The 24,769-nt window shown below is 42.6% G+C and overlaps 2 protein-coding genes across 3 annotated transcripts; one reads left to right on the forward strand and one right to left on the reverse strand.

Annotated features, from left to right (window-relative positions):
- Positions 1-5,808: 5,808 nt before the first annotated feature.
- med8 (mediator complex subunit 8) lies at positions 5,809-12,113 on the reverse strand. 2 transcript variants are annotated; one of them, XM_083647031.1, is made up of 7 exons: positions 12,054-12,113; positions 10,980-11,101; positions 10,192-10,336; positions 9,951-10,091; positions 8,507-8,594; positions 8,234-8,431; positions 5,809-6,234 (listed from the first exon to the last, which is right to left on the reverse strand). In XM_083647031.1, the coding sequence occupies exons 1-7, from the start codon at positions 12,057-12,059 to the stop codon at positions 6,164-6,166; spliced, it is 771 nt and encodes a 256-aa protein (XP_083503157.1). In that variant the 5' UTR covers positions 12,060-12,113; the 3' UTR covers positions 5,809-6,163. The 2 variants fall into 2 exon arrangements, with proteins under 2 accessions (XP_083503157.1, XP_083503156.1); XM_083647030.1 differs by having other exon boundaries at positions 8,192-8,431.
- A 1,728-nt stretch (positions 12,114-13,841) lies between these two features.
- On the forward strand, positions 13,842-23,945 carry LOC310786389 (receptor expression-enhancing protein 6-like; the record flags this gene model as incomplete). Its single annotated transcript, XM_083647596.1, has 5 exons — positions 13,842-13,974; positions 17,979-18,072; positions 18,574-18,712; positions 19,073-19,241; positions 23,854-23,945. The coding sequence occupies 5 exons, from the start codon at positions 13,842-13,844 to the stop codon at positions 23,886-23,888; spliced, it is 570 nt and encodes a 189-aa protein (XP_083503722.1). The 3' UTR covers positions 23,889-23,945.
- Between the last annotated feature and the right edge of the window lie 824 nt (positions 23,946-24,769).

The following is a 24,769-nucleotide window of genomic DNA, read 5'->3' on the forward strand; positions in this document are numbered from 1 at the left end:
CCAATCCCAACCAACATCCAAAGTAGGTAGTTACAGCGCCAAGTTCACCACAGACTGAAAACCACTGGATTTTATTTTTTATTTTTTAATACAGTTCTCAGTGCATTCGTATTTATTATACATGTAGGAAAACATGTTTCAGAGCTACAGTATGGAGGTCAACCATTGTGTGATTGTTGTCAAACAAACTCTGGAATTCTCTCTTGGTTCACCTATTGATTGATTGATTGATTGATTGATTGATTTTGATTTCTTGGTTCACCTACTCATCACAGTTGAGGACTGAGTAGGCGACCATAAACGTGATCAACGTGTCTCCATCGTGTCTTCTCGACATCAGTTGACTGAATTGACAGCACTAGCCATGTGGCAAACAAAGGATTGCTTTTGCACCCCTCAAAAAGGCTTAACTCTACTTTTCACATTGCCTGTCAAATATTATCGAAGCTTCATGTAATGATGCTTTTAGTTTTTGAATATAAAAGGAAAAGAGACATAAAAAGAAAAGAATCTGAACAATTTGTAAAACATGAAATGTTTTATTTGTTGCATGTCTTTTGTTCTTCAATAAAATAACGTACTGCAGTGTTTTGAATGTTACTTCTTTTTTATAAGGATTTCAGAGTGAAATCGTGGAGCCTTTTTCTTGACAGGTTTGAACTTTTAAGATCTCTGCATACTGTATGTAAAAAGGTATCAAATTAAAAACTATTGTCTTTTTAATTCCAAATCAAATCCTGTTTTCTGTGGAGAGGAATAGCTAAACGGTGTAGGTTTTATGGTCTCTTAATTTGTACTGGCAATGCATATCCCAAATAAATAGTTTCTTTTGTTGCATAAATTGCAGGTTTGTCATTTTTCATGTCACATTTCATGCACTCTTTGTAAAGTCCAACCAGAATACATTTCCCCACACTTGCAAACCTGTGTGTGGTTTATCCTCAAGACTTTTGTAATAGGGTCAGGGTCACAAGTTACTATAGGACACAAGTTAACACATTATGGACTTGTCAGTCCCATAGGTCCGGATAACGTGGCGTGCCACACTTCCCGACCATGCGAGGCCTTTGAAGGCATTTTCTCACCCCTAACACAGCGCCGGCGAGCGTGTGAAAGTGAGTGAAAGCAGTGTGCTCACAGTAGGCAGACACTTCCTAACCCACCCTCCTCCTCCTTGCCCACACCCTCCGAGGCATGGTTAATGTGTGTTCCCTGAAAGAGGCGGAATGTAGGCTACACTTATCTCTCTCTCCCAGATCAATGAGACAGGATGTCTGATTCTGCTCCTCCGATTCATCCCTTTAGGAGAAAAGCCGTTGAAATATCAACTTCTGGATTAGGGAGGAGTTCCCAGGAGCATCCAAATCAGCGAGCGTGACAGAAAGTGTGTGGGAGTGACATATGCAAACATGATCAAATATAATTACATGGGGATGCCTCCTTGTCTCTCTCAAAGGGTTTCTTTTAGCCACTGTTAGAGAAATTAGAGGGAAGAAGTGCTGGACGTGCATGCCAATGATTTATTCATGTGCCCCTGATTTAGTAATTACATGGTGAAGGTGTAAATCTCATACTGAGAAGAATCAGTATATTCTTTTGAATTCATCGATTCCCTAACAATGTCAATGGTCTTGTGGCTTAATGGCTAAGGTGCTTGCCTTCCAATCTGTGGACTGGGGATTGATTCCTGGTCAAACCATACACATTTTTATAAAACATTAGGTTTAGGCAAGTACAACAATTTGTTTTGGGTTATACTAGTAAAAAATGATGGTTCTGGCACTATACCATCATGGTGATATCAGGATGTCCTTCAAGCCTCAGTCAGTTTTGAATGGCGACAGCCAGAGGAGTGAAAAGCCCTGAGAAAACCTTTCTTAAGAAGTCTGACCTGGTGGCGCAGACAGGTGGCATCCTGCCCTGCAGTATTGAGGCCTTGAGGTTGTGGGTTCGAGCCTAGTAACTAACTGTACTTCTACTTAAGTAAAAAGAATGTGTGTACTTTTCCCATCTGTTTATCGATACCGTGTAAAATTTGTTCAAATGCATGTTGACAGATTACATGCGGTTAGAAACGTATAACCACTAGCAATCACAGTTATCATGCCTGCTGCTCTAAAATAAACTTCTGGAATTGCTGAACTAGAAAGTTTACCACAAAGGGACTCAAAGCCTCAGTCTTCTGATCCAAAATCACACACCTTGTCCATTAGGCCAGGTGGTTTGACTACCAGAACAGGGTAACTTCTTATTTATTTGCCACTAGAAAAAGGTTTTTGTTAAGTGTCTAAGAGCCCTTAGCCTCAGTCAAACCAGCCACACCTGAACAATCACACCCAGGTAGTGCTAATTAAGTGTCTTAAAGTGTCTTCCTCAGGAAACCTGGGTTACATCGTAACCATCCGTTCATCTCTATGCAATCTAAATCCCATAGAGATAGGCACAGTGCTTATCTCTATGCAATCTAAATCCCATAGAGATAAACACAGTGTTATTCTATAAGGTCTGGCCCGCTGACTTAAAGATGGATGCAGTCAGATTATTTAAACAATCTTTGAGCAACAGTTGTACCAAAGGTTTGTGGCTTTGTGTTGTAATTATTGTGGAGGAATCTTACAAATTTGACCTTGATGGTATGCAAACAAATGGAAAAATGCCCATGGATTCTGTTACCATTCGCCTACATGAAACAATGTAAGATAAATCAAGAGCAAAAGCACCCGCACTGCCGCACATACACTATTAGTAAACTTAGTAGATCCATGCCCCTTTTAATGTGTAATTCAGATCTCAACACAAAGGTCATGGCACTATACACTATACTTCTCTCTCCTACAGATATATCAAGGATGAAATCAAAGCAAAGAATAGCAATATGTGCAAGACAAACCAAAAGACTGTTTGTCTGTCTTGACCGTTGGTTTAGTGGACATCTGAGCATTTTTGCTCATTGAAAATGTATATCAATCATCCCCTCAACCAGACTGCACTGCATATGGCACATGGGGCTCAGGGCTCACATTATATCAATGACAATAACAAGGTTCATATTCACAGTGCATAATGTGCATCAGCGCCTGCCAGCACAATGCACACACACCGCGGCGATACGTGCCTGAGGGAACGGCTGTGGAAGCAGAGACGTTGCAGGGTCTGAGGTCTGGGGAAGCAGAGACGTTGCAGGGTCTGAGGTCTGAGGTCTGGGGGCACAAGATAATGGAGAGAGCCTTTGTCGTAGCTGAGGAGCAGCTCAACCAAACCCTCCGCATTACAAGACTTCCACTACACTGATGGAGAGCCATCTTAGGAAGCAAAGACATAGCAATTGTGTTGTTGAAACAAATAACTGTAACTCAGAAAATTAAAAAAGGAAAGGTTCTCACTTGGATGTGTAGGAAAAGGGGGCCCATATAATTAGGGACTTTGGGTGTGTTCAACTTAGTGGTGCAGATTTCAGATTTGGAAATGGTTCAGTTTGGCAAAGAATCTTGGGGGTGGATTGCTACTGGAATGCCTCAGTCTTGTATTTATATGCCACCCACAGATCTTTAATGAATTCCTCTGATCCCAAGTTTCATAAAAGAGACATTTGGAAAAAGATTTCACAGATCAGGATATGTCATCGCAGCCTTTCAACTTATTTAAACCGTGGCACATTTTAATTAGAATTTGCAGTATATTTGCACATTTGGGGTGTGTTGGCTGTGCACTGTGCCTTTATGTTTGCCTTAAAGCTACCGTAATGAGCCAGATATGGACCTTATCCTTCTCTTTATTATGGAAAATATCCCTTCAAATTGTGCCAAGAGATGCTATTAATAAAGCAATGATAAAAGTTATCTCTGTAAACCATGAATCAAAAATGAAATAAAAATGCTACATTTTTGCTCAGAGGATCAAGGACGTTTTGGACACACTGCTGTTGCAATAATTATAGCAGCACTATGCAGCCACATGTGTCAATTCTCATGTAACTATGCTTGAATTGGTTGTGGTTGGTGTGTTTTTTGTTGTTGGCTTCTTGCTGGAATGGTATAGACTTTCTAAATGTTTCCCCTTCATTTCTGTATAAAGTAATTTGACACATTTGTTCCTTTCACATTTTACTGGTGTAAGCTTTAGAGTCCTGTCTTTCAGATCATGACATATTTGTCCAGTTACCCTAAGGTTTGTGTATCCTGGTACTGTATTTGTTTGTAATTGGGAGGCAGCTGTCATATTGGGTTTTCCCATTATCCAATATGTATAGCTTGTGTCAGACTAAGTCTAAAAGCACTGAATGTCCCTCAACTCACACACACAAGCTTGATTTATGAATTGATATGAATATTCAAATTAATATTCAAACCTGAGGGTGGCTTGACAAATTGTTTACAGAATGGGACTAACAGAGTGAAACACTGCTGACCCCTCATGGTCTGTTCTGCTGAAGGTACAATATCCTCCTGTGTGAATGAATTAGGTCCATGCTATTTTAACAAAACCAGTGAATTAATAATCTCTGATGTCATAGTGCAGTGGTAATGCTTCTGTGCTGCTTCCTGGCATGCCATTTACATCACTGCATTAATATACAGTACATCTAAACACTAAGCTAAATCAATATTATTTCATGTAGATGGGGTATCCTATAATAAGATCTGAATCTAGACTAAATTTGCCATTATAGCTCTAAACCTAAACAATCCAAACTATTCTTATACGTTTTCATGAGAAATTTAGCAAGGGAAATAATCCTTCACATAAAACCATCCTAATGTAAAGTGCAAATTGAATGTCAGCAGAGGCTGACCCATTTTCTAATCGAACTCGCTTCATTAACACTCTCAGCCTCTCTTCTCCTGCACGACACAGCAAAGGAAGTGCAATAATAACCTACTGCAACATCCTGAGAGGATCATCACTTTATTGGGCGGGGGGGTTGGGGGGGAAGAGCCAAAAAACACTCCTAACTTTGGCTCAGAGTGGCTGTTGCACAAACCTCCCTGCAGCCTTGCTGTTTCCTCGGGGGCAGGTTCATTGACCATTAGGCCTTTTGTTTATAATTGAGAGCTCATCTCGTGGTGGCGAGTGTGACCTTGTGCAGCTTTGAGCTGTCTCAGCAGAGTGGGCCGCTGTGCCATGGCGGCCGGCTGGCTGACACAGCGACACGGGGACAGAGGGTGTATGTAGGTCAGCCATCCTGTGACAGCAGCCTGGTCACTGTGTGCCGCAGCGGGACAGGGATTGGAGTGGACAGACCCAGAGCATGGAGAGGCGCCTCACACGTCAGCATCAACTTTCTCATTTCCTCCCCTTAAACACGGTGACATTATCAGGCCAGGCAGAGCGCCGTCCACCCTCATTACTCTCACCTTTGTTGCACTAAAAATGGTCAAAAAAACATAGTGGGAGCGGGGGTGGGGTGGGGTACATGTGGCGGCATCTAAAACACAGTAGGGGACAGACAGGCATCAGATGATGGCGAGCACTGCAGCCTGCGTAGAAATGCATGGGATGGTCATTTGATGGACATCAGCATCCCTTACCACAACACACTCAAATGCATCGACACCAATAAGGTTATCCCTAAATTACAAGTTTCAAATTAAGGAGCGCGCAGTTTGTGTCAATACACAGGCCTATCGCTGATACACTTTTACTATACATCTTGACAAAATCTTTGAACTTTTCATTTTTATTTATCAATTTGTCCATAATCTTAATCACCTACAAACAAGACGCACTTCAACATTTGGAAAGTATTCAATACCATTCAAACAGTGTTTGAACTTATTCATTAAAAATCCAAGTCCTAGTCCATTTTACACATCTTTTATTAAAAATAAAAAAATAAAATAAGTGTCAGCATACAAGTAAAAGCTGTTCATTGTCCCATAAATGTTGATGTACTGCCATCTAGTGACTCAAACACTAAAGCACAGATGTAGTAGGGGGGGAAAGAACAAAAGAAAAAAAGAAAAGGGGAAATTCTATAGATTGCAGAGTTTGAGATCATTTTATAACACATCTGGCATGTAAACAGCTGTAAAGAGAACTGAGAATATACCTAAATGTTGGTCTATTCAATCAAAAATAATATAACACAGAAATGAGACATATAAGAACATTACTTTAAAGAAAACCAAGATACGGGCTGAAGAAATCACCATGAGGCAGGAGCTCATCGGTTGTACGGATGCATTGAACCAGAGGCAGATTTGATGTTTGTCTTGATGCTGCTCGGCATTTTTCCTGAGAAACAAAAATCAAGTGAGAAAAATATCAATTATATGGGGAAAACACAAATGAATTGACAATTAAAAATGGTGTATTAGCACTAGCCGCAGAAAAGTTTTAAGTTTGCAAAGCTCAACATTGCATCAATATGCCCAGTTATTTGGCACAAAAACCTATAAGCATGCTAATATTTAGGATTCTACTCTAATGAACATTTAATGTTTCGAAACTTATATTTGGATTTTGTAGAGATCTCAAGAGCATGACTGAGCCAAAATTTTATCATGAGATGAGCGAAACACAGAGTTCTCTAGTGTTACGTATGGTTTCATTTTAGCCAAATACCAACAGCAACAATCAAACTGACAAACTCTTATGACTCAACAATTAGATCAAAGACGACAGGCGATTAGCCTGGAACCTGGAAAAATGCGAATCACCTGTCGTCTTTGATCTAATTGTTAAGTCATAAGAGTTTGTCAGTTTGATTGTTGCTGTTGGTATTATTGTCATCATCATCATCTTTGGTTTCTATATATATATATATATATATATATATATATATATATATATATATATATATATATATATATATATATATATATATATACATACATGTATATACATATATATATATATATACATATATATACAACTGTGATACTTTTATCACAGGGCAGATAAACTTAAAGAGCATGGTGCAGGTTAAAACATTGTTATGAATTAACATTTTGAGCTCAAGATTCCTATGACAATAGACCCTTTTACAGTTTGTAAACAGCATGACGTATTTCGTGGGCGGAGCCAAATTCGTTGCAGAAAGTTAGAACTTTACAACTAAAAATGGAAGATCCTGATGCCTCCTCCATGTATTTTAAAGCTTCGCCAGCACAGACAGGTTACCTTACACAAATAACCGAACTCTTTCAATGGGGTGAGGTTTCTAGACCCGTACTCACTGTCAGGATGGGTCTAGGAGCCAATGCATCCCCAAAGTTGCAGTGCCGCACATCGTCATATTCCTAGTGGGAATGTCCAGCGTCTATACGCATACGGCACAAGAAGTAATTTTCCGTTTCGGCTTGAGTTCCGCGGAGTTGTGGATACGGCGATGCGTGCACAACTACCCCTGTGACGTCGGCTGTAAAAGGGTCTATACTAGGGATGCACCGATATGAAAATTTTGGCCGATGCCGATAACCGATATTAACATTGCTGTTATGGCCGATAACCGATATTTACCGATGTCGATATGATCTGTATAAAACCACATTTTTATGATCATCACATTTTGTACATACTGAAAAACACATGTTAACACTGAATTTGAAAAAGTTATGCATTTCTTTATTTGCAAAGCCTTTGGAAAAGCCCATAAATCATAGATTTACTGCATTATTTCATATCAATGTGAAGAATTTGGCTGATAATGATAACCGATATTAACATTGCAACATCTGACCGATACCGATATGACCGATATGTTAAAAAATCGGCCGATACTGGCCGATACCGATATGATTGCCGATATATCGTGCATCCCTAGTCTATACCCCCGCCCCCAAAACATAAAAAAAAAAAACATGCCCCCAGGGCAGAAATATGGAGAAAAAGGTGGCATTATAATGCACATGCTCAATAAAAAGCCATCTGGGCATCGCTCACCCAGCCCAGACGTCTCTTGATTGTGTACAGTGTGTACAGGCTACAGATAGTGTGTACTGTACAGGCTACTGTATAGTAAGTACAGCAGCCTGGCTTGATGAGTGATGTCACAAGTTGTATGTTCCAGTGGTGGGTTTTCAGGCGCGCATACCAGCTGCTTTACAAAAGAGTCTAGATGCAGCTATGTGTGAAAAACAAATGAGAATCCTATTGCTACATACCAGTCCCACATATATTAATGCAATGTGGTCTCCAACCTGCACCATGCTCTTTAAAAGCTTTGTCCGCAGCTCTCCAGGGCTCCTACCTGGCTGCCCTTGCTGCTGTGGAGTCACAGGTCCTCCCATACCTGCTTGTTGGCCTGAACTACCACCAATGGTGACTTGCTGCAACGTCGGTCCTCCACTAATCATGGGTCCTTGTCCTGCATGTCCGGGGACCACTGTTCCTGGAGGCCTACATTTGGAAAGCCCCTTTCCAAAGGCTACAGCTCCAACCAGTGCATTGGTGTCAGTGGGATTGAAGGAAGCTTTGCTCTGTCGCATTGCTGAAAGAAAAGACATTATCATTAAACTGATCAAACATCCATCTACAAAACAACTCCAGATGACAACTGGCATACCTGCACTTTCTCCATCTCTCTCATCACGAGGATTGTTCAGCTTCTCCAGCAGATTAGAACACACTTTATTCAATGTCTGGATCTGTTTCTGTTGGAAAAAAGATCACAAACGATTATTGAATTATACAAGATGCTCTAAGGTTGTAAATAATACATAGCCAAATGGTAAAACCACCTAATATTTTATCAGTAGGTGGGTTTCCATTCACCTCTTTATGCACATTTTCAATTGCCGCATAAAAAAACCTGAGTGGAAACACTGAATCAAAAAAAAAACATGAAATGTTGCAAAATTGTTTTTATGCTTGGGTTGGGGGAGGTGGAAAAGTCATAGGGGGGCACACACACACTGATGATGTCATCAGTGATATCATAATGGGGCGCACACACAATCACACACACACACACACACACACACACACAAACGGAGGCACTGTGATATCACTGATGTAATACAATCAATCAATCAATCAATCAATCAATCAATCAATCAACTTTTATTATCAGACACAAGGTCCATAGAAAAACACATACATGAACAACACTTTAGAAAAATAAAACACAAGAAAGAATTAAGATCTATAATAGAATGCACCTATACCAATAGGACCACATTCGTGAGTTGTATTTCACAGCACTAAACACAGGGTTGGTTGGTTAGCAGTACTATGATGGCATTCTGGGACACATTTAGTCTGCCGATAAATTTATACATTAGGTTTCTAAGTAGGGCCTGAAAAGTGTAGACTGCTGCCTTACAAAACAGGTCACTTGCACTACTCCTAGGTTTTTTCATCAAAATCCACATACAATCGTTATATGCAACCTGAAGCTTATGTTGGCTCGCTTTTTTGAAGCTCACCCACAGGGGGGCAGTATAAATGAGGGTACAGTAGGCTCTGAAAAGGTTCATCTTTACATCATCAGAACATGAATGAAATTTCCTGACCAGCATGTTAGCCTGCCCATATAGTACACGCCGCTGTCTATACATGTCCTCATCATCAGACATTTGGTCAGTGATGAAGTGACCCAGATATTTTGTTTTATCACAAACAGACAGAACATTATCTGACAAATAAAAGGCAGGAAAAGTGAGGTCCCTGTCTCCCTTTGTTCTACAGATCATGACAACACTCTTTTTAGCATTGTATTTAACGTCAAATTTGACACCATAAGCAGAACATATCTTCAATAACTAAATACAATTTAGTGAGCAACACACACACACACACACACACACACACAAGGAGGCATTGTGACATCACTGATGCAATAACATTTAGTGAGCAACACACACACACAGGACAGGCGAGGCCGAGCTACGGTTGAGACCGCGCAGCAGCCGAGCCTAGGCATCGAGTGTGCGAGATGCCTAGATATGCAAAACAACCTAAATCCATTAAATCGATACAATGCTTTAGCACAGCAGTAACTGACTTACCTGTGCCACCTCGGGACCAATCCGTGCAGCCTCTGCACTCAGCTGTTTCTCCTGCTCCTCCACCTCTGGATCAGGCTTGGTGCGCAGGTGGTCAGGTACAATCTCATGGCTGAACACAGGCACACGCTGCTCTGTCAGTTTCTGGATGTGGGGAATATGAAGAGCCGGTGAATAGACAGCACAGTGAGAGGGGCCATTTAATAGCAGAGAGGTCACAGTCTTAAAAAGGAAATATACTCACTGCTAAATCCTCATCTCGGTCTGGATTCAGCAGCAGCGGTATTATAACCTGGTTGCGAAAAGATGGTGTCTTCTCATTTCTAAGCAGTTTATTGATGGTGTTCAGCTGACCGGACAGCAGGGCAAAGTTGTCCAAAACAGACGGCCTGGGTGACAGAAACACATCACAGCATCTCAGAGCGAATGGCATCTTAAGATGAGTGGGGCATAAACATCTAAGGGCTCCTACACAGGTCGGGAAAGTCTAGAAAAGTATTAAAATTTATTTGATAATTTACAGGTCATGCAGTTTTGGAATAAAAAAAAAAGGTCTGGCAAAGTATGGAAAATATTGTGGTTCAGGTCCAAATTGATACAGTAAGTGTGTATTGGACCGTCCAATACACACTTACTGTATTAATTATAGCTTTCATGTTGTTCTTGACCCACTTTGAGTCCAAAGTTTTTGTTGATGTGAAGAATAATGTTCAGAGGGACTGCTCTTACCCAGCTGCTGTCAGCATGTATTATCAAATACCCACCAAAATCAAACAGTATCTAGGCAACATATGTCTGTGAAAAATCATTTTAAAATGGACAGCGTGTAGTAGGAACCCTGCCAATCATCTAGTTCTACATACTGATATTAGTTAGCAGGGGCAAGATGACTATATGTGTAGCAGTCACATTGAACACTAGACAAAATCTTCAAAACAAATCACGGTCTGGAAAGTATGGACTTTTTTTTAATTGAAGGTGTGCATGAAGGAACCCTGCCAATAACATACGAATAAGCCATGCTAAACTTACCATGTTAACCGCTCATACTCATTTTCCAGCTTGTAAATAAAACTGTGAAGAGCGTTTTTGAGATGTGCTACGCGAGTAATCAGGGATTCAACCGACGCCTCCAGCTGCTTCTCCTCTCGTTGCTGAGTGAGAGAAACACACCAAAAACACCTTTCACTAGCTAGCGTAACTGTGTCCTGCAACGGACACCTGGACGCCTGTTTCGTCACGTCCGGGTCAGAGGTCTCTCGACGTGGTTTCCGGTACTTTAGCAGGCATTTCAGATGCTGGATCGCCACTTTGTGAAAGTGGAACTAATTTATACATCTATATGTGTCAATATGTGGAATTTCATATGAATATGTGCATGGTAACATGTCAAATTACTTTAGGAAAGTGACTTTGATGACAGAAAGCCATAAGACGTGCTTGGGCGACGAGAGTTACTGATCTTTAAAGTTGCTAGCTTGCTAGCTAGCTAACGCTAGCTTTGTCTAAAACACAACAAGGCCAGCTAGGTGGCAATAATGCAGCAAAATGGGACTCAGCGACCACTACAAGCCACTCGCTTTGTTGACTATTACTGGCTTGCTAACCACTGGCTTGCTAACCAGCAGAGCCGCAGAGTGAGCTGTCCGTAACAGGACCGTAACAGCTTTCAGTTAAGACGCCAGCGGTAGCGTCCGTTCCCCGACTCTGGTAAATCAAAGACACAACTAAAAGAAATTATTTCAACGGTATGTTGCTAGAAAGAAGTTCGACTTAACGTTTTCGCCGTTAAACTACACGGAAACATGACATGATCATTGTAGCAGTGTTTGAAGCACAATTTTAACAGGAGTTTTGTAAAAATATTGTCCGTTGCAGGACTCGCTTCCGTTACATGCTGCACAAACCACTATCTATCACATTCACTTTTGGCCAACTTCACGTTAGCTTAACTTACCATTCATTACATTGTGTTGCTATTGCTACCATTAGCTACAGTAACACCATGTTGTCACCAATTGTCGAACTCAAACTCACGTAGCGTTAAACACAAATTATTATAGGTAAATATGAAATCAGCGGCATGCCATTCAAGAGAAAGTATACCTGCATTGTGTGAAGACTTGCACTTGCTTTAGCTCTCGTCGAAGACTCAGCTGCGTTCCTTTATCGCAAAATAACTGGGATGTGGAGGCTAAATGACATCACATCCGTTTTGTTAGCGTTCCATTTGCAGAAAACTTGAGCTGGGAAGTTCACTGTTCATTGGTCAGATCCAGTCGCTAGCCAGGCTAGCCATTGTTAGCAATAACAATTGACAACATGGCATTTCACGGCATTTTGCGCATACAAACACTGCAGCCTCATGTCCACACAGATAGAAGTTAGGCCGTGCTGTGTGTACAGCTGATTTAATGAGACACAAACAAAACAGAAGTGCTAAACAATATTACTACGATTACTACTACTGTTGTTGCGCGGCGCAGCCATCTTGGATTTTTGAGGTTGGGGCTGCTGAGGCTCCTACGAGTTTGGAATGGGAAATACCAGCTCTAGTGACGTCACCGCCCAGCTCATGACCTTTGAAGTCGTAAGATTACCAGTCCCCAGTTATAAAGGAATGCACGATTATAGCTAATAGCCATAATTATTTCCGGTTAATCTTCTTCTTCTTCTTCTTCTTCTGTTTGGTTTTACGGCGGTTGGCATCCAAAATGTTGCATTACCGCCATCTACTGAACTAAACCTTAACTTATCTGAATTGACTGGATTTTGATGTCTTCATCATATTGGAATCTATTTACAATGTTCATCATGTATCCACCCATAGTGCTCCCATTCACGATATATTATGTCCATTCTACGACTCAGTCGGCGGGAACTCATCCCTCAGCGCCTTCTCAATCTCCTCTCCAGAAATGTCAACAACATTCAAGAACCTTCTAGCGGCATCCATCATCATCTTAATCTTTTCCTTTTTTCCTTTGACCTGTTCCGCACAATTAATTACCATGGCCATGAATGTCAAAAATCATTTCTTGTCCACACAAATGTTTCGTTCAATTCCACCAGTTCCACTCTTCTGCTCCGACTCATTTTGCACTTCCACTTTTTCCTTTCTCTCAATCTCCCTGCACTTTAACAGCCTCAGCATACGACACTCCTTTCTCCTCTCTGATCCTGCTCACTTCATTCTCCTTAACTCTACGTGGTCGGTTCATCTTCTTCTTCTTCTTCCGTTTTGTTTTACGGCGGTTGGCATCCAAGATGTTGCATTACCGCCGCCTTCTGTACTAATCCATCCAGGTTCTCTCAAAAAACTGACCAATAGTTTCTTTCCCTCCACTGCTCCCACACATCCCATTATATCCTTCACACTGGCCTCTCTGAATGCTTGAGAACCCCCCCCCCCTCCAAAGACCCAGACTTCAAACCCCTGTTGTTGCTGTTGGGACTGCTTTTAAGGACTTTTAGCCCTGGACTTTTTATTTATTTATTTATTTATTTTTAAATAAATATCCCTTTTGTGAAACTCGATCTCGTGTGTCTGTGTACTGGTCTGGACAGAGTGCTCCCCAGTAAGTCAAGAGTGTGAACAACTGAGGGGTTTCACCCCTGTTACATTGACTTTGGTTCTCTATTGACAAATATGTAAGGACAAGTTCAAAGTCTATAGATATAAATGTTATCTTATCAGATGACTTCCACTTTTACAGATGCAGATGTCCTTCTTCCTCATGTCCCTCTCTCCTGCTCTCCTCCGATCCTCCTCTCCCCCTCCCACTCCCTCCCTCCTATCTCATTTAAAGCGGATTGGCTCTGTCAGAAGGATTAGTCAGCCATGTGTGTGTGTGTGTGTGTGTGTGGTTTCAATGTGTCAGTACGAGAGGAGCCATGGGGCTGTCGGACGTCCTCGCTTCCCTCAGAGAGCGAGCGGAGAAGTTTCTGAATGAGAAGAACATGGTGACGGACTTCCTGGGGAAGCTGGAGGAGAAGACTGGAATCAAGAAGAAGATCATCGCTGTGGGTGAGTCATGGTATTTCACTGTTATATTTCATATTTCATTTATGGACAGGGCCGCTGCGTATCTTGCCTGGGACAAAATTATCCCATAAGGCCCTGTCCTCCATCCATTTAAATAACTAGACATTTGGGCCCTCCTTGGCCCCACTGGTTCCAGGGCCTGGGACAACTGACCCTGTTGTCCAACCCGCGCCCGTCGACACCCCTCTTTATGGATGATGATGATGATTCTGCTCGGCTGATAATAACTTGCAAGGTTGTGTGCAAACAGTGTGATTACCCCCCCCCCACACACACACACACACACACAGTTAATCCAGCCTCTGAGCAAGCCAAATGGCGGCTAAGGAGGTTATGTGTTAGATCTGCATTACTGGAATCTGTGCTGTGATAGTGCAGTATACTGTACTACTGTATTACTGTGGTACTGTAATTGATCCAATATTCAAACTGTTTATTGTCACTCCACAGGAATGAGTCCGGAAGACCTGGGTGTGACACATCTCAAAGTCAATGGCATTCTTGTATGGGGATTTTGGTTAAATGCTTGAAATAAGGTCGGTGGTTAACAAAAGTTTATGAATGTTTTGTGATTTAAAAGAAATCTTGATTTTCAGAAAACGCTTCAAAGGTAATACAAATTGTCGTCATTTGTGAAGATTATCTTGCTGGACATGAAGTTTGCCGTTTCCACGCCTTATTTCAGGCATTCAACCCACATACCATTCAAAAATCCCATAGATTTTTAGACAGAGGAACCAGAAGTGCACTGACTTCTGGGTTGGCCTATACAAAAATATGTCATCCCTGTGGTAATCTAGGGTATAAATACAAAACCTAGCATACCCTAAACAGAAAACACACAAGAGCAATTGGGAAAATATGAAATAGAGTCAGAAGGGAAAAAACAATGAAAAAGAAACAATATACCGTTCAATATACTGACAATCAAATATGTTTAAACGAAAAAGGGGTGTTTAAAAGAAAAGGGGTTTGTAAAATGTTACTGCTGCATGGTATCGTCCTCTCTGAGGCATCATGGGAAATTAAAAGGACAGCGATCATTATGACACAAACAGCCAGCAATTGGAACAAAAATGCAAAGAAACAACAAAGAACAAACAAACAAACAAACAAACAAACAAACAAAAACAAAACATTAATTTACCCGCCCCTCCTCCCAAGAGAAAGATCAGTTTGATAGTATAGGCCTGCTGTGATACTGTAAAGATTCACATGTTAGTCTGGTATTCTGCTTCTGTCTACTGTATGTGATGTGTGTCATGTGTTTTGTAATTCTAGTTGTAACCTTGGTTCTAAAAGCTGCTATATAAATAAAGTCAACTAAAGACTTGGGATAAGAAAAGTAGTGTCAATTAGCTGAATGGAGCGTTCAGCAGTGGACATTTACACAGCATCTATTCATAGCAGTGTGTCGGGCATGGCACACCAGATCACACACCCACACCCACCCACCCACCCACCCACACACCCAACCCACACACACACACACACACACACACACACACACACACACACACACCCACCCACCCACACACACACACACACACACACACACACACACACACACACACACACACACACACACACACACACACACACACACACACACACACACACACACACACACACACACACTGGGACTGTGAGGTCACTGGTGCCTGGTGCACAGTGTTCTCCAGAGTTTGCGTTGTGCAGTAAAGTCCCCGCAGGTCATCAGCTCGATGTGCGCCGTGCCAGCTAAACTGTTCAAAGGTATGTGTGTGTGTGTGTGTGTGTGTGTGTGTGTGTGTGTGTGTGTGTGTGTGTGTGTGTCCAAACCGTTGTGTGTGCGCTGAAGCCGGGCACTGTTTGAATATTTGCATAGTGGCCGCATGCTGCTGCCTTTAACTGTCTGTCAGTCATTTATCACGAGGCAAATGAGCTCAGCTGAGTTCTTTTAAGGTAAAACTCCCTCCTGAGTGTCTTCACTGTCACATCTGATCAACACACTGAATTTCCATGGGGGAAATCCATCCTCTGCATCTGACCCATCCTCTATTAGAACTAGAACTAGGACTCAACTTCAACTCCACTTCGATTGCCATTGCCTTGGTCAGGGGCACTGACAGGAGCATTAACCCTAACATACATTTCTTTGACACGAGTATTAGCCCTAACATACAAGTCTTTGATGGTAGTATTAACCCGAACATACATGTCTTTGACAGGAGTATTAAACCTTACAGAGATACAGAGAGTGAAAGTTCTTCCAGTTGTGAACAAGTAAATCGTTAGGGTTGTCCTACAACCCAGGTTTTACGAGTGAGAATGAGGATTCTCACATTAGCCTGCTCCAGCAGCGCTGAAGTGAATGCTGATGTGCAGCCATCCTTGCTCCCTAAGGGGGCGCTCAGGGCAACCCCGAGACCTACGCATGGCAACACGGGGCAACACGGCAATGTGTCCATGGCAACCCGGGGCAGCATACGAGTGGCCGTAAGGCACTGACTCCTGCTGGCTGACAAGACAGCGTGTGCAAACGGCGCGCTGGCCAAATCAAGGCTTTAGTACCTCACAAAGGTGTGGTGAGTAGACCATGAGGCTGTAGCGCACACATGTCCTCCACCGACACACCGTTGCAACAATGCCCATGACGTCGCGACACCTCGCGTGGAGTGGGCCTTAATACGCTCTGGGGGATCATTTCCCATGGCAGAGAAGGCAGAGACAACGGCCTTCTGGGTAGCTTGTGCAGAGAGAAAGTTATGACGCAACCTATGGGTGTTTAGTCTCTCCAATTGTGTATTTTCACAGTCTTATACTTCAACAACAGTTTAAGATCAAATACTTTCTTGATTTGCAAAATTATCTTCTTTTAACACGTTCACTGCCAACGACGTATTACTCCGTCAAAAAAAATCCAACGGTTGACTGCCACTGACGTATTACTCCGTCAAAAAAATGAATTTTTTTTTTTTGACCGTGGGATGTGCATCTAACCCTTTTACATCTCTTATATAATTATTGGAGCCACCGAACGTTTACAACCCATTCCACCGACCCACTAAGTGGCGACAGTGCTCTCCTGACTAGAGGAAGGCAAGCAAAAAGCAGCCATTCTCATGAAAATGGATGGGGGAAAACGCTTTCGTTTTCGCGCTGATTGCTGGCGATGCGGGATTGCAAATTTGCATAATAGATTACAGGTGGAACACACTTTGAAACACGCAGCATAAATATGACCAGAATCGCAAAAGCTTCATCAAAGCTCTCAACCAAAACTCCAAGAAGCGAGCGAGTCCATCCAGACTTCCTCAAACAGCGGCCGCGCAGACAGGCAGCAGCAGCAGCAAAGCAGTGAGACTGGTGACAAGCTTGTGACGGCCGCTGCAGCCAAGAAGAACGCCCACGGAGGGAGGAGTTGGAAGCAGAGGGGGGTTTCCTGCTGTTATGGAGGAAATTACTGTTCAAAACTATTGTTTAGATGTCTGACGTCTTACTGATGCCAAAAATGAATGGTTAAAGTGACTGTTCTATCGAATTTCACAAAAAGCCGTTTATCTCTGAATAATTTTTCTGACGCTGAAACCATGCTGTATTCAACTGCTAATGCTTACATAACTACTAACTCTACAAACTAACTCTTTTAGACAGAGAAAGCACACATTCTATTAGTTCTTTTGAGATATTGTGTGTTCACAAAATCTTAGCAGAAAAGAATCCTCGGGTCTTGAAAGATGAGCCAGAATCCTCAAAAAAACCCTCTGGCAGGAGCTAACTACAGTAAAAAAAAAAACGTCTGGCAGTGAATGTGTTAAATGGACAAATATCATGATATAATGTAATTCATGGCACAATTCAAATGGGATCCATTCTTTTATTGCTTGCCATTGACCACTGTACAAAATAAGATCCCACGGTGGTCCAGCGGAAGGAGAGGTAATTTTTGTATGTGATGTATGGTTGATACAGATGAACACTTACATAGCCCCCCCCCCCCCCAGGTGCGTTGTCGCTGACGGGACTCTACCTGGTGTACGGATATGGTGCCGCTCTTCTCTGCAACCTGATTGGCTTTGTCTATCCAGCATATTTTTCGTGAGTATTTCTGCTTCTGGCGTTCGTCTTCCTCCACAGAGGCAGGAAGTCTGTCCTCAGCTTCCACAGAGGGAGGAAGTCTGTCCTCAGCTTCCACAGAGACAGGAAGTCTGTCCTCAGCCTCCACAGAGACAGGAAGTCTGTCCTCACCGTCCACCTGTTTTTATTCAGCCTCACTGTGGTGTTTCTGCAATGCACGTCCCTCAGATCACCTGTCAATCAAACGGTGTGGGCAGAGTTTCGCTGTTTTGAGCCAAGATATGAAAGACATTTTTAGTGACTGAGTGCGCGCTCTAGCAGTTAAAACTGTCGGTTCGTATCTGTGCCGTCGTCTCATCAAGCCTGTTGGTGATTAAAACATGCATTGAGATGAACAGTTTACCTAAACTCCACCCACCTGGCACCCAAAGCAGGTTAAAACAAACTCAATGAATGATTGAAGATGCAGTTTGATAGATAATCGTTGAATGCAATTTTAATGTCTGCAGTTTCTGTCTGCAGAATCAAAGCCATCGAAAGCGTAAACAAAGAAGATGACACAAAATGGCTGACGTACTGGGTGGTGTATGGAGTCTTCAGCCTGGGCGAGTTCTTCTCCGACATCTTTCTCTACTGGTTCCCCTTCTACTACGCCGCCAAGGTGAGCAGACCGGGTTCAACGTTGTTTCCTCAAAGTGTTTCATGTTGTGTATAGTCTCTCACGTGGATACCAGTCGCAAGTCAGTATTTCCGGGTTTTCCCGCACGAAAAGTTGCGGCAAGCCTCTGATTGTCTGGGCTGTAATGGAAGTCCACCTGTCTGCGTGCATTGGTGTATGGTTCAAAATGTACGAGCCACGCAAATAAGGAGGTCTGTGGTTGGTCAATTCATATGTCTGTCACGGCAGCATTTTGTTTTGCTCTTAGGGGATGGTCCTTAACCACTTTCCAAAGTTATGCCCCAGACATACGGCTAGCTACTACATGCTGTGCAGTGAATGAAAAGATCCTGTGCATTGCAGTGTCTGTTCCTACTGTGGTGCATGGCTCCGGTGTCGTGGAACGGCTCGCAGATCATCTACAACAACCTGGTTCGCCCCATCTTCCTCCGCCATGAAGCCACGGTGGACGGCATGGTGAGCGAGTTGAGCGGCAAGGCCATCGACGCTGCCGAGTCACTCACCAGAGAAGGTAAGCCCAGCTAAAACCAGTTGAACAGGTGTAAACCAGGTGGCTTTAAACCCATACAGGTGTTATAAACCTTGTATTACCTTTTAGGGTAGGATGGCGTTCCCTCGCCTCCAGTAGGCAATCTCTCATTGGTATCCCCGCCCCCTGCTGTCCCGGGCTTTGGTCCACCCCCTCTGGCGATCTGGGGAGAGTTGTAGACTAGCACATGCTTCCTCCGATACATGTGCAGTTGCCCGCCGCTTCTTTTCACCTGATATTTTAGATACTTGTAGTCAAAGTTGCAGTTAGGTTGGAAATTAGCAACAGCTGCAAACTCCATGTGCCTCATCTTGTGAAAAGTAACCATGTCCCTATCAGATAAACGACTAAATACATATTGTAAATAAAGAAGGTACAGGGTCACTATATACTGTAGAACAGGATATGTCCAGGGGTTTTAAGTCATTGCTCTCTAATTGTTGTATGTGTTGAGCTGTCAGTCTTCATCTTGGTTCATTGTGAAGTTTCTCTGTTGTTGTTGTTGTTGTTGTTGTTGTTGTTGTTGTTGTTGTTGTTGTTGTTGTTGTTGTTGTTGTTGTTGTTGTAGTTTCACTGTTTCAGTCTCATTAAAGTCTCATTTCGGGTTTTATTTAAACTCTTCTGCTGCAATTCTGTTCTGTCCACTCAGCTTCTGCTCAACTGATCAGCGTAATATCAATCAGCTGATCAGTAGTTATTATATTGTAAGAGGTGTATGTTTTAGAACGATCACAATATCAGGCTGAAGATGCTTTTATCTCCAGACAATTCTGACTGTCTTCCTTCCATTCATCCATCCTTCCTTTCTTCCGTCCTTCCTTCCTTCCTTCCTCCTCTCCTTAGTCCTCTGCACTTTGGTCAAGAATAAGCCCCTCTTCAACCCTCAAGTTGCTCCAGTCTCTCAGGCTGATGCTCCTAAATGTTTACCCAGCACCGCACCAGCAACACCACCAGCTTCACTTCGACTAGAGGAACGACGACCAGTATGTAAAACCAAATCTGCCTCCCAGTAGTTAGTCACAGTGAAGCCAGTTCCAGTAAAACCAGTCCCAGTGAACTCAGTCCCTCTAAAACCAGTGTCGCGTACCGCCGCCCAGTTATCATATTCAAGCTTGAATTGATCTGTGTCTAGGGGTTAACTGGCATAATGGTACACTGACATGAGAAAGAAAACAATGAACCAGGCTGTTTGTGGATTGAAGCAGGCCGCTCACCTGTTCGCTTGGCTTGTGTAGCTTCCAGGAGCATCCCGGCTCTCGAACAGTGCTGTCGTCTTGGCTGTGTGAGGGATCCAATGCAATCCCCAACAGATCAGGGTCCCATGGAAGTGGGACAAAACAAAATACTCCGCCAAAAAGAAACAACAGGTCTTCCAAAATCATAAAGTCCGTTACAGCCTGTCCTCCTTTTGCTCCCCAGCCATGGCCGGCATCTTAGCTCCAGTCAGTCTCCCCAAAGGGCGGAAATGGTGGACAGGGGAAACAGGAGAACAAAGGGCCTGCTCTCGTACTATGAGAACCATATAAAGTATGGAAGCCCCATGTGGCCAAAATGGGAGCAGACACCATTCAATCTTCAAACAGCCAGAAGAATATAGAAATAAACATGTATCATAACACACTCCCTCTAAAGCCAGTCCCAGTAAACCCAGTCCCTCTAAAGCCAGTCCCAATAAACCCAGTCCCTCTAAACCCAGTCCCAGTTAAACCAGTCCCTCTAAAACCATCCCCACTAAAACCAGTCCCTCTAAAACCATCCCCACTAAAACCAGTCCCTCTAAAACCATCCCCACTAAAACCAGTCCCTCTAAAACCAGTCCCAGTTCAACTAGTCCCTCTAAAACCATCCCCACTAAAACCAGTCCCTCTAAAACCAGTGGCAGTAAAACCAGTCCCTCTAAAACCATGTAGTCCCAGTGAAGCATTCACTTTAATATCATGTCACTTTCCCTTTATCCCATAATACTTCATGATAAAGTATTCCACCCCAAAACACAAATGTGTCTTGATGGTTAGCAGCATCACGGTAGAGGTGGATATGACAGCAGCTTCTAACCTGGCTGTCTTGTTTGCTGTCCCAGCCCTTCCTAGGTTAACAGTGTGGTAAGTGAACAGCAGAGCCGTCTGGTGTCGTGTTTCATTAGCTCAAAGCAGTAGAACAGAGTGAATATGATCCGAGGATTATCAGGGACAAAGCGTGAGCAGTAATGGTCTTAGTGGTCTTAATGATCTTAATGGGAAAGCTGCAGAGTTGTCCAGAGCAGCAGATGGAGCCGGACCCTCAGTCTGCATCCCACCAACCAGGACAACAAATCCCCATGACTGACAACTATATTTATAAGGCCTAGGCTGTTAAAAGCTCCACACATTTTCTTTTCTCTGTTCTGTTAGAGGTAGAAACACATTTGCTGTGGAAATTGCCAAGACGTGGCTACACATGCCAACATTTTGGATTTCACATAATCATGACGCCTTAATTTGCACATTTGATTTTTTTACACACACAAAAAACAAGCGTAAATTTGCAATAGCTGCTGCCAGATATGTGAATGTGTCTATCACACACACACAATTACAAAAACCTTCATCTGACTTCTATTCATTTGACCGATTTGATAATGTGTGCTTAGCTCAGCTAGTGCTCAGCTAGTACTTCAACTGCTGTAAATGAAATGATAAAATTCCACTGTAATTCAACAAGTTAATGCTGTTGGACTGCAAAGGCTCATGGGAGCAGACCTAAACTTGTAGCTTTGCTGTGACACAGTCAACTGTCTGTCTGTAGCCTAGTCTCTACTCTAAAACACTCTTGAGTTACTGTGACACAGTCAACTGTCTGTCTTTAGCCTAGTCTCTACTCAAAAACGCTCTTGAGTTACTGTGACAGTCAACTGTCTGTCTTTAGCCCGAGTCTCTACTCCAAAACACTGAGTTACTGTGACACATAGCCTACAGTCAACTGTCTGTCTTTAGCCCTAGTCTCTACTCCAAAACACTCTTGAGTTACTTTGACACAGTCAACTGTCTGTCTTTAGCCCTAGTCTCTACTCCAAAACACTCTGAGTTACTGTGACACAGTCAACTGTCTGTCTTTAGCCCTAGTCTCTACTCCAAAACACTCTTGAGTTACTTTGACACAGTCAACTGTCTGTCTTTAGCCCTAGTCTCTACTCCAAAACACTCTTGAGTTACTGTGACATAGTCAACTGTCTGTCTTTAGCCCTAGTCTCTACTCCAAAACACTCTTGAGTTACTGTGACACAGTCAACTGTCTGTCTTTAGCCCTAGTCTCTACTCCAAAACACTCTGAGTTACTGTGACATAGTCAACTGTCTGTCTTTAGTCCTAGTCTCTACTCCAAAACACTCTTGGGTTACTGTGACACAGTCAACTGTCTGTCTTTAGCCCTATAGTCTCCAAAACACTCTGAGCTGCATGGAGAAGAGAAGAGTCAGCTCTAAGCTGCTCCTCCCTGCCTTCATATTGCTGTTGCTGGAGGAAAAACACATTTCTGCAAAAAGTAATACTGATCCATTGACACATATGTCACATTAAAATGATATAAATGGTTACTGGTGTTAAAGGACGAAGGCATTTTAAATTCAAGTCAGAAAAATAAAAGGCCTGTAGGTCTGTGTGTCTTCTGCAGCAGCAGTGATATTTCCTTATTGTCTTCATGTCGTCTTGTTCTCACTGCCCGCTCTCTGTCTGTTGTCTGTTTGGACGTCAGGATGGGCTCAGTGTAGACTAAACCACACATGGTAAGTGACAGCTATGGCAGTAGATTAGAATTGACATTTTAGAAGTGTCAGTGTGTTACAGTAGTGTCAGTGTGTTACACCCCAAACACACCAGAAGAGTATCCGATGCTGAAGCAACGCCTCGCGGAGGAAGTTTCATTTCGGCGTCCTTGTTAACAGCGGAGACCGATCACACCGGAGCGCTGCCCTGTTTTCCTCTGTTGTCCTGCTCGACGCTTCCGTGACGCGCTGCTTCTAAGATGCTTCTGGTGTGTCCCAGCCATTGCAGTGTCAGTGTGTGTGTGACAGTGTGTGTTACAGAGTGTGTTGTGTTAGTGTGCAACTTATGCTCATGAAACGTTCATAATATATCTTACGAAAAGTAGTTTTCATTCAGTTTCATACATAATCCTACAAATGTCTAATGCGAGTCAGCTGGATTCGCTCGAGATCATGAGATCACTGACAAATCCATCTTGCTCAATCTATTGTTTTGAATCCAAACCACCAGTGGTCAGGTTCACACCAATCAGCGTCCTATGGGACTTTGATGTGATGTCAGGTTCATACAATCACCATTGAAAAACACAGGTGATCCACTCACAAAACGCACACTCAAAATTTATTAAAAACTCACTGGGTGCAGTGTACTCCCTTCTCATCCAATCACCTGCCAGGTATTTTTTGAAAGTGCCTGCCATTTGAAAGGGTATCCCGAGCGACTCGTTCCCCCACGATGGCGACAGCCACACTAGGCTTCAAAACAGAAGTCCAAAAGCTAATGGGTGACGTCACGGTGACTCTGTCCATGTTTTTAGACGGTTGATGGTCAGACTCTGTTCTCTCTCTCCTCAGTTCTGCAGATAGCTGATAAGGAGAAGCCACAGTGAGGAAGAGTGAAGTTCCTCCTCTTCATCCTGACAGAGCTGAACTTCTCAATCCCGAAGCTGTAGACCTTCTGCACATAGATGTTTTTTTAATACAAAATGTTCTATATTTATTTCTATAGTTCTTATTCTATTTATATGAGGCCATGACACTTCAGCGTTCTTGTTGGTTTCTCTCAGTTGATCCGACTCATTTCTTGACAGTCTGGACTACCTGAATGAATGTTCTGTGCCATTCTGACCTAAAGGCTTCTGCTTAAATGCTTGAAATTAGTTTCTTAGTCAAATATAAACGGTGAAGTTGATCCTATGTATGTATTTTGTTCCAAAACCTTTGACTTTCCATCGAGGCATTTAAAATGTAAGATAGTTTTGATTTGTTTCACATATTTTGGTCACTGCATAATTCCATTTGTGTGCTTTCACGGTTTTGATGTCTTCTTAAATGTGGAAAACTGAAAAATAGAAAGTTGTGATGTGTCCACACTTTTGGTTGGTAGGGTACTCTTATCCTGACTCTGCCAGATGGGTGGTTCAGTTTTCACAAAACACACCTGATCTCAAGATCTCGTGAGAATCCAGCTGCTTGCAAGGATAGTGTAATCTCGCTTTTATTTATTTTTTCTTTGATAATTTGTTCATGAAACATTCTCCTCACAGTCAGCAAAACATCTGTTCCTCACTATTTTGGAAATCATTTCACATGTAATATTTCACAGTTTCACATGCAATTGGTTTGCCAAGTTTGATAAAGTCGTATGATATCTGACATGTTTGTATGTGACAATATGGAGGTACAAGTGTTGATGATGATCAATCACTTCCAAATGTCCTGTTGTAACTAAATACGTTATTCCTAATTAACCAACTTAATTCTGTCAGGC

The sequence above is a fragment of the Poromitra crassiceps genome (assembly GCF_964638095.1).
Source record: "Poromitra crassiceps genome assembly, chromosome: 12".
In the NCBI taxonomy this organism is placed as follows: Eukaryota; Metazoa; Chordata; class Actinopteri; order Beryciformes; family Melamphaidae; genus Poromitra; species Poromitra crassiceps.

Coding starts and splice junctions, on each gene's coding strand:
- med8 (XM_083647030.1), bottom strand. Junction 8,595..9,950: donor TTGGTCCCGAGGTGGCACAG/GTAAGTCAGTTA, acceptor TTTTTCCAACAG/AAACAGATCCAGACATTGAA. Junction 6,235..8,191: donor ACAGCAGCAAGGGCAGCCAG/GTAGGAGCCCTG, acceptor TTTGTTTCTCAG/GAAAAATGCCGAGCAGCATC.